Below are 10667 nucleotides of genomic sequence, written 5' to 3'. Positions count from 1 at the left end.
TACTATAACCTGTTTATTGCCCCCATACAACTGATTGTTCAGATATGGGATTTTACTGCTCCCATACAACTGATTGTTCAGATATGCGATTTTTTGTTATAACTACTCCATCTATGCAGCTAGAAACATGATATTTCGCACTATTTTCACTCATTATCAACAGAAAGTTTACAGTAAAATTAACAAAGATCGGGTCACTATAACCTGTTTATTGCCCCCATACAACTGATTGTTCAGATATGGGGTTTTACTGTAAAACTCCTTTATTTGGCCGGCTAAAACCGATAAATTTCGTAATATATTTTTTAAATAATAATACAAAGTCTACTGAGAAAATCGTCAAAATCTATGCTGTATAATCTTAATCTCGTGTACCACTGATTGTTCGGATACCAGTTTTTGCGGTATATGTAGGAAGCAAAACCCATTAAATTGTGTTACCGGTTTAAGTACCGATCACACAGCAGTAAAAATCACTTAGATTGGTGCTATATAAGGTATATCTTCCATACCTCTGATTGTTTAGCTAGAATTTTTTATATATGTATCTCGTCCATCTATGTCTGCTGTGAATATATAAATTTTTTTCAAATGCAGTAATCTGTTAACGTAAAATTTTCAGATGCTCACGAAAGGTATGGAGCCTTCGGCATAGCCGAAGACAGCGCTGCTCTTACTTGTTTTATAATGTATTAATCATTTGTCGGAACCGGAAGAATCGACCACTATAACATATAGCTCCCATACAACTGATTGTTCAGTTATAAGATTTTTCGTTATAACTTCTCCATTTATACGGCTAGGAACATGAAATTTTGCAATACTTCCACCCATTATCAACAGAAAACTTAAAATGAAAATTACAAAGATCGGGCCACTATAACCTATAGCTCCCATACAACTGATTGTTCAGATATAAGATTTTTCGTTATAACTCCTCCATTTAAGTAGCTAGGAATATGAAATTTTGTACTGTTGTCACTCATTATCAAAAGAATACTTTCAGTGAAAAAGGCGAAGATCGGGTTGCTATGACCTATAGCCTCCATACAACTGATTGTTCAGATATGTATTCTGTAGATATATAAATTTTTTTAAATGCAGTAATATTTTAAAGTAAAATTTTGAGATGTTCATGAAAGGCATAGCCGAAGACAGCGCTGCTCTTACTTGTTAATTTTTAGATTATTCTCACTTTTTGTGTATTCTTTAATTTCCGTTAATTTAAATTCAGTTTAGTTTGACACTTTTCAAGATTTTGCCAGGAAAAATTCTTCTGACTAAATCTGACTACTTCGAACTGAGGGCACTCTAACTGAGTGTTTCTCTCTAATTTTTGCTGTAATTTTCGAGTTAAGGAACGCAACTATAGACATGACAGCACTGTGTTGTGTATGACACTGTATGACGATGGGTACTGTGGTGACACTCTGATGGCGCCGTGTTCTAATCAGTACACTGCTTACTTATTTTTGTATCAATGGAGTAATGCAATACAAGTCGCCTCAAGACAATTTTCGCTTATCCATTGCATTACAGAAATGCAATGGATAAGCGATAATTATCGTTATCCAAAAAATGAAAAGTTTTTGCTGGGCAATTGGCACACTAACACAATCACACTTTCAGCTCGCGTTTACTTGTGGTAGTGATCACATCTGCTCATTCATATGCACTCTAGAGTTGTAAAATTTAGTCACCCGATCCTTGTTATTTTCACTGTAAGTATTCTGTTAATAATGAGTGAAAACGGTGCGAATTTTGATGTTCCTAGCTGCATAAATGAAGAAGTTATGGCAAAAAATCTCATATCGAACAATCAGTTGTATGGTGGATATAGGTTGTAGTGACTCGATCTTCGCCATTTTCACTGAAAGTATTCTTTTGATAATGAGTGACAACAGTGCAAAATTTCATGTTCCTAGCTACTTAAATGGAGGAGTTATAACGAAAAATCTTATATCTGAACAATCAGTTGTATGGGAGTTATAGGTTATAGTGACCCGATCTTTGTAATTTTCACTTTAAGTTTTCTGTTGATAATGGGTGGAAGTATTGCAAAATTTTATGTTCCTAGCTGCATAAATGGAGAAGTTATAACGAAAAATCTCATATCTGAACAATCAGTTGTATGTGAGCTATATGTTATAGTGGCCCGATTCTTCCGGTTCCGACAAATGATTAATACATTATAAAAATACACCCACCTACTAAATTTCATCCGGTTATCTTGAAAACTGAGAGACTAGATTGCATACAAACAGACAGACAGACAGACGGCAGACGGACATGGCTAAAACGACTCAGCTCGGCGTTCTGATCATTTAAGTATACATTTTAATGGGTCTATCTCTTCTTATTCTGGTACTTACAAACATCGGACCAAAGTTATAATACCATTTCATGCTCATGAAAGGTGTAAAAAAGTGAATAGAAACCCTGCAGGAAATCTATCTAACTATAAGCTAACTTCAAGTTGATTGAGAAGGAGCTAAAAGTCACTTATTATCTGTATATTTTCTTTGACGAAAGCTAACTATATTTGTATGGCGATGGCCGCGAAATACTTTCGGATATAAAATATCAATAGGAAAAACAAAATATTTTCTTTTATATTTTTATATTTTTATTTACTTTATTTATTTTATTACATTTCACATTTGTTTACATATTCCCCTGTAGGTGGTCCCATATTCCCGTCCGTCAGACATAACTTCAAAATCATAATATGAAACTTCCATCTTCCTTTTATTTGTCCTCAATTCGAAAAAGTATTTGCGAAGTGCAGGATATTTAAATAGAAATGCGTTTAAAGAATCTCCTTCATTACTCCTGCATTACTTGTCAACTAGTTTCAAATTACCTTTTTGCAGCTAACTACGGGTTATATATTTTATAGAAATCCTGCAAAAAAGCTAACTACAAGTGGGTTATTTTTTAGCAATTGATAATTTTTTTCTGCTGGGAAGTGGAAGAAGGCAAAAAAATAATTGATATAGTAAGTGTTGTGTGTTGTGTTGTGTTGTGCTTGTGCTTGTATGAATGTGTTTTGTACATACATTTCTATTCTTATTTGACGTTAGTTTTGTTGTTACCATTCTTTGGACTAAAAATTTGGTTGTTTGTGTTCCTTAAATTTTTTTTTTGCTTACGCTTTTGCATTTTGCTTACGCTCTTGCATTTTGCTTACGCTCTTGCATTTTGACACTTTTCAGATTTTAGTCTGAAAATGAATGGACCTTATTATTTCTTTAGTTTTCGCTGAGCAACACTTGTACCGCCAACCGAATTTAGCTGCTAGTAAATGCCACGATNTGAATAGAAACCCTGCAGGAAATCTATCTAACTATAAGCTAACTTCAAGTTGATTGAGAAGGAGCTAAAAGTCACTTATTATCTGTATATTTTCTTTGACGAAAGCTAACTATATTTGTATGGCGATGGCCGCGAAATACTTTCGGATATAAAATATCAATAGGAAAAACAAAATATTTTCTTTTATATTTTTATATTTTTATTTACTTTATTTATTTTATTACATTTCACATTTGTTTACATATTCCCCTGTAGGTGGTCCCATATTCCCGTCCGTCAGACATAACTTCAAAATCATAATATGAAACTTCCATCTTCCTTTTATTTGTCCTCAATTCGAAAAAGTATTTGCGAAGTGCAGGATATTTAAATAGAAATGCGTTTAAAGAATCTCCTTCATTACTCCTGCATTACTTGTCAACTAGTTTCAAATTACCTTTTTGCAGCTAACTACGGGTTATATATTTTATAGAAATCCTGCAAAAAAGCTAACTACAAGTGGGTTATTTTTTAGCAATTGATAATTTTTTTCTGCTGGGAAGTGGAAGAAGGCAAAAAAATAATTGATATAGTAAGTGTTGTGTGTTGTGTTGTGTTGTGCTTGTGCTTGTATGAATGTGTTTTGTACATACATTTCTATTCTTATTTGACGTTAGTTTTGTTGTTACCATTCTTTGGACTAAAAATTTGGTTGTTTGTGTTCCTTAAATTTTTTTTTTCCTTACGCTTTTGCATTTTGCTTACGCTCTTGCATTTTGCTTACGCTCTTGCATTTTGACACTTTTCAGATTTTAGTCTGAAAATGAATGGACCTTATTATTTCTTTAGTTTTCGCTGAGCAACACTTGTACCGCCAACCGAATTTAGCTGCTAGTAAATGCCACGATATTCTCATCTTTCTTGAGTAAAGCTATAAATTTGCCACAATATTCATAAGTTTTTGGCGTTCACACCACTCAAAAGCAAAAACAAAGAATTAAGGCGAATTGTGTGTTTGCCTCATGTGTTTCTTGGCGTTAATGGCGCTAGCGCTATTCATATCTTGGTGTTGGCGCGGCAACTCCGGTTACGGTGTTAACGCAAGGTTTATATATAATCTTATATTAGTTTATATGTATAGATCTTGGTGTTAACGCAAATGCGCCGCGCAGCGCAGTGTTATCCATGTCCAACCACAGCCGTACCGCGATGTTTTTCCCTTTCTCTAGCCCGCGCTCGCACCTTCGCTGCTGCGACGGCAAACAAGTGCCCACCTCTGCTCTAGAGGATAGAGGAACTGGAAAAAGTAGGCAGTCGGGTGATCGCCTATGTAAATGATTAAGGGTTGATGGGGAATGGTTAAGGGACGATTTCTATACACCCTTTTTGATCTGGCTCTGAGTTACCTAAACCAGGTAACTAGGTAGGTGATCAACGGCGGCAGTCGTGGAAGCCTAACATTGAAGAAAGGGTAAGAAAGGTGTCGGTTGCCATGTAGTACTGTCAAAGGTGAGGTCCTTCGCCCAAAATAATTGACTATCTCTAGGAAATCAGATTTAAGCCTATCTTGTTTCAAGGAGCCCTCGTCTGGTTGAGCTCACTAGAGAAGGCTACATTTGTAAAACAGGAATCGGAGCATTAAGAACCACTCTGCCGCTTAACATATGTTTAACACGGCCCACTATGTTCTGTTTTGGGAAAAAATGGACAAAATCAAATATCTCCCGATCCAAACCAGAAAGAGACACAAACTAAACGGCATTATAATGCCCAAGTACTGGTGAATAGGGGAAAATTATTCAGATTCTTCAAAAACAGTTTCTCGACCTTGAATTCCAAGGTCAAAGTTCAACTAAAAAAAAAAATTATATATAAAAGCAAATATATAGCGATTGAAAATTAATAGGGACCGAAATGAAATAGTATTTTAAACCCCAAGTATNGCTTCATTACTCCTGCATTACTTGTCAACTAGTTTCAAATTACCTTTTTGCAGCTAACTACGGGTTATATATTTTATTGAAATCCTGCAAAAAAGCTAACTACAAGTGGGTTATTTTTTAGCAATTGATAATTTTTTTCTGCTGGGAAGTGGAAGAAGGCAAAAAAATAATTGATATAGTAAGTGTTGTGTGTTGTGTTGTGTTGTGCTTGTGCTTGTATGAATGTGTTTTGTACATACATTTCTATTCTTATTTGACGTTAGTTTTGTTGTTACCATTCTTTGGACTAAAAATTTGGTTGTTTGCGTTCCTTAAATTTTTTTTTTCTTACGCTTTTGCATTTTGCTTACGCTCTTGCATTTTGCTTACGCTCTTGCATTTTGACACTTTTCAGATTTTAGTCTGAAAATGAATGGACCTTATTATTTCTTTAGTTTTCGCTGAGCAACACTTGTACCGCCAACCGAATTTAGCTGCTAGTAAATGCCACGATATTCTCATCTTTCTTGAGTAAAGCTATAAATTTGCCACAATATTCATAAGTTTTTGGCGTTCACACCACTCAAAAGCAAAAACAAAGAATTAAGGCGAATTGTGTGTTTGCCTCATGTGTTTCTTGGCGTTAATGGCGCTAGCGCTATTCATATCTTGGTGTTGGCGCGGCAACTCCGGTTACGGTGTTAACGCAAGGTTTATATATAATCTTATATTAGTTTATATGTATAGATCTTGGTGTTAACGCAAATGCGCCGCGCAGCGCAGTGTTATCCATGTCCAACCACAGCCGTACCGCGATGTTTTTCCCTTTCTCTAGCCCGCGCTCGCACCTTCGCTGCTGCGACGGCAAACAAGTGCCCACCTCTGCTCTAGAGGATAGAGGAACTGGAAAAAGTAGGCAGTCGGGTGATCGCCTATGTAAATGATTAAGGGTTGATGGGGAATGGTTAAGGGACGATTTCTATACACCCTTTTTGATCTGGCTCTGAGTTACCTAAACCAGGTAACTAGGTAGGTGATCAACGGCGGCAGTCGTGGAAGCCTAACATTGAAGAAAGGGTAAGAAAGGTGTCGGTTGCCAGTTACTACTGTCAAAGGTGAGGTCCTTCGCCCAAAATAATTGACTATCTCTAGGAAATCAGATTTAAGCCTATCTTGTTTCAAGGAGCCCTCGTCTGGTTGAGCTCACTAGAGAAGGCTACATTTGTAAAACAGGAATCGGAGCATTAAGAACCACACTGCCGCTTAACATATGTTTAACACGGCCCACTATGTTCTGTTTTGGGAAAAAATGGACAAAATCAAATATCTCCCGATCCAAACCAGAAAGAGACACAAACTAAACGGCATTATAATGCCCAAGTACTGGTGAATAGGGGAAAATTATTCAGATTCTTCAAAAACAGTTTCTCGACCTTGAATTCCAAGGTCAAAGTTCAACTAAAAAAAAAANTCTGTTTTGGGAAAAAATGGACAAAATCAAATATCTCCCGATCCAAACCAGAAAGAGACACAAACTAAACGGTATTATAATGCCCAAGTACTGGTGAATAGGGGAAAATTATTCAGATTCTTCAAAAACAGTTTCTCGACATTGAATTCCAAGGTCAAAGTTCAACTAAAAAAAAAAATTATATATAAAAGCAAATATATAGCGATTGAAAATTAATAGGGACCGAAATGAAATAGTATTTTAAACCCCAAGTATTGCTGAAAAGAGCCAAACTGTTTCGATTTGTCAAAAACAAATTCCCTACCGTGAATTCCGAGGTCAATGGTCAACTAAAAAAAAATGTTTTCTGATTTAAACATACCTAAATGTTTTTTAAATCGTTTTATGCGATATAGATACATATAAACGCACATATGTATGTGTGGTGGGTCATATCTATATAATTTTAGATACACAATATCACATGTATATATAATGAAAATTCGTCCTTGTATGTATAGATATGTATATGTACATTAGACTGTATCACCAAAAAAGTTGCGGTTTTTCCGCCGGGATTACAAAATCTATTATATTTTAAGACGTCCACCAAAATATTTCGGAAAAATATTAAGATTTAAGCGAGCTGGACCGATTTGAAAATACCTTCAAAAATGAATTTTTTTATGAATAAAAATAGTTTCTTAAAGAACTTTTTGAAAAAGTCCCCTCATATAACAAATTAGATAAAGCTTAAAAAATCTGAATAAAAATATTTAAAAATCTTTTCAACGGAATCGTAAGAATGGGATTTTTGATGCTGTTTTTTACTTTTTTCAAAGATTGGTTTACGAAAAACTTGAATAACTGGGCCAAAAACATTCTGATTTAGACTTATGGGATCTCAATATATTTCTGGCCAAAAAAAACTCATTCGTGTCCCATCTTTGAATGATGTTCGTTCATCCTACCTTTCTCTTCTATCCTTTGAATGAGTTTATTAGCAAAGAAATAAAAAGGGTGAGAAAATACGTTTCCAATGACACCTCTCTTAAGTCTAAATCGGAAGAGTTTAGGTTCAGTTATTCAATTTTTTCCTATACCAATCTTTGAAAAAATGTAAAAAACAGCATCAAAAATCTCATCAATATGATTCCGTTCAAAATTGTTTTATTTATTTTTAAATATTTTTATGCAAGTATTTTAAGCTTAAACCGTTTTGTCATTTGAGGGGATTTTTTCAAAAAAAATCTATAACAAAATATTTTTAGTCATAAAAAACTCCATTTTTGGAGGTATTTTCAAATCGGTCCAGCTCACTTANAATCTTTTCAACGGAATCGTAAGAATGGGATTTTTGATGCTGTTTTTTACTTTTTTCAAAGATTGGTTTACGAAAAACTTGAATAACTGGGCCAAAAACATTCTGATTTAGACTTATGGGATCTCAATATATTTCTGGCAAAAAAAAACTCATTCGTGTCCCATCTTGTTTTTTCGAATACCAACACATCTTACTTCAACTTTGAATGATGTTCGTTCATCCTACCTTTCTCTTCTATCCTTTGAATGAGTTTATTAGCAAAGAAATAAAAAGGGTGAGAAAATACGTTTCCAATGACACCTCTCTTAAGTCTAAATCGGAAGAGTTTAGGTTCAGTTATTCAATTTTTTCCTATACCAATCTTTGAAAAAATGTAAAAAACAGCATCAAAAATCTCATCAATATGATTCCGTTCAAAATTGTTTTAATTATTTTTAAATATTTTTATGCAAGTATTTTAAGCTTAAACCGTTTTGTCATTTGAGGGGATTTTTTCAAAAAAAAATCTATAACAAACTACTTTTAGTCATAAAAAACTCCATTTTTGGAGGTATTTTCAAATCGGTCCAGCTCACTTATGTCTTAATATTAATCCGAAATATTTTGGTGGACGTATTAAAATATAATAGATTTTATAATTCCNATAACAAAATACTTTTAGTCATAAAAAACTCCATTTTTGGAGGTATTTTCAAATCGGTCCAGCTCACTTAAATCTTAATATTTTTCCGAAATATTTTGGTGGACGTCTTAAAATATAATANAGTGCGTGCGTGTGCATGTTTGTGTGTATGTGTGTGTGTGTGTGTGTGTAGTAATTTAGTGACTATCTACATACTTAACGTTAATATAGGGGATTTTCTTAATCAACACATCACACATTTCAAATGAGCAATGGTAAAACTATTCGAGTAAAATACCACGTTGATAGGACAATGTTCGATGGAAAATGGAAATACCTTAGTAGGAAATGCAGCTACAAGTAGATGTCCTATATGTTTAAAAACCTCACATCAGTTCGGATATGTAAACGACGTGTTTACAACGTCGAATCTTTATTATTTGGATTGGGGCTGCTACATGCCGAAATAAAAGCGTTCGAACATTTGCTGCATTTATCAAACCGATTACTTATCAAAACATGGGATGTACGTGCCAACTTGCAAGGTGAGGTTGTTTAATCATTGGATTTACAAGAGCAGACGTAATTGTGTTTCTGTATTTACTTTTTNGGCGCGTGCGTGTGCATGTTTGTGTGTATGTGTGTGTGTGTGTGTGTAGTAATTTAGTGACTATCTACATACTTAACGTTAATATAGGGGATTTTCTTAATCAACACATCACACATTTCAAATGAGCAATGGTAAAACTATTCGAGTAAAATACCACGTTGATAGGACAATGTTCGATGGAAAATGGAAATACCTTAGTAGGAAATGCAGCTACAAGTAGATGTCCTATATGTTTAAAAACCTCACATCAGTTCGGATATGTAAACGACGTGTTTACAACGTCGAATCTTTATTATTTGGATTGGGGCTGCTACATGCCGAAATAAAAGCGTTCGAACATTTGCTGCATTTATCATACCGATTACTTATCAAAACATGGGATGTACGTGCCAACTTGCAAGGTGAGGTTGTTTAATCATTGGATTTACAAGAGCAGACGTAATTGTGTTTCTGTATTTACTTTTTCAGACACCTTCATAGCACGAAAGAAGGCAATACAAAAAGTTCTATATGATAGATTAAGGTTTAAGGTTGATTTATGCTTGCAAGGACATGGTACTACAAACACTGGAAATTTGGCGGGAAGGTGCTTTAGTGAGGCTTCATTGTTTGCTGAATGTTTAGAGTTAGATTACACGTTAGTTAAGAACATCGCACACATTTTAATTTGCTTCGCTATCTGTCCCACAGCTTATCGCGCAGAAGATTTTAACGTGCCAAAAAATTCGGATTGGTTGGTCAGTTTGCCGTATCCGGGAAAAAACTCCTCTCTCCAGATGCTATAGGTGTTTAGATTTTGGGCACCAAGCGCGGACCTGCAAAAATGAGGATCGCAGCGGTTGCTGCTTTAAATGCGGGGAGAAAGGCCACAATGTTAAACAGTGTAGCAAGGAAGCCGCTTGCGTGCTCTGCAAATCTAGTGGTCAAGCCAATGAAGCCCATATTGCAGGTGGTAAGCAGTGCCCATTCTATCAGCGTGCTAAAGTATGAAGCTTCTACAATTAAATCTTAACCACTGTTCAGCTGCTCAGGAGCTACTCTGTCAAACCCTTATAGAGGAAGACATTGACATCGCTATATCGCTTAAAAAGATTTAAAACAAATAAGAAAGTCTAAGTTCGCCGGAGCCGAACATTAAATACCCGGCGCAAGTATTAAATATATGTTTTCCACCTTTCCGAAACCTACCGCTACATGGTAAGCTGGGGCGTATCAATTTTGAGTAAATTAGAGTCCTCAAATTTCGAAATTTTGAGGTTTCACGCATTTCTGAAATTTACCGTTATTGAGAAGCGGTGCCACGCCCATTTTCCAAAATTTTATCACAAGCATATTTCTTGGTTAAGAATTGTTGTAAGCATCAATTTTGAATAAATTAGCTTTAATATTTACTCATTCAAAGATTTTGTATTTCTCTAAATTACCGTTATATGGGATGTGGGCGT

The 10667-nt window shown here is 35.0% G+C and overlaps 2 protein-coding genes across 10 annotated transcripts in view; both read left to right on the top strand.

Moving 5' to 3' along the window:
- Positions 1–10667, top strand: part of LOC108363510 (ras guanine nucleotide exchange factor L) — a 121150-nt gene that overhangs the window by 61221 nt on the left and 49262 nt on the right. The gene's annotated exons all lie outside the window — the stretch shown is intronic.
- Positions 9234–10373, top strand: LOC108363512 (uncharacterized). The gene is made up of 2 exons (XM_017616898.1): positions 9234–9623; positions 9691–10373. Exons 1-2 carry the CDS (start codon positions 9443–9445, stop codon positions 10005–10007), a joined length of 498 nt encoding a protein of 165 aa, XP_017472387.1. The 5' UTR covers positions 9234–9442; the 3' UTR covers positions 10008–10373.

This window comes from Rhagoletis zephyria, unplaced genomic scaffold, assembly GCF_001687245.7.
Source record: "Rhagoletis zephyria isolate East Lansing unplaced genomic scaffold, Rhagoletis_zephyria_1.1 Rzeph_scaffold_01292, whole genome shotgun sequence".
Lineage (NCBI taxonomy): Eukaryota > Metazoa > Arthropoda > Insecta > Diptera > Tephritidae > Rhagoletis > Rhagoletis zephyria.
The sequence above is the reverse complement of the archived record's forward strand: the minus strand, read 5'-3'. Positions and strand labels throughout refer to the sequence as shown.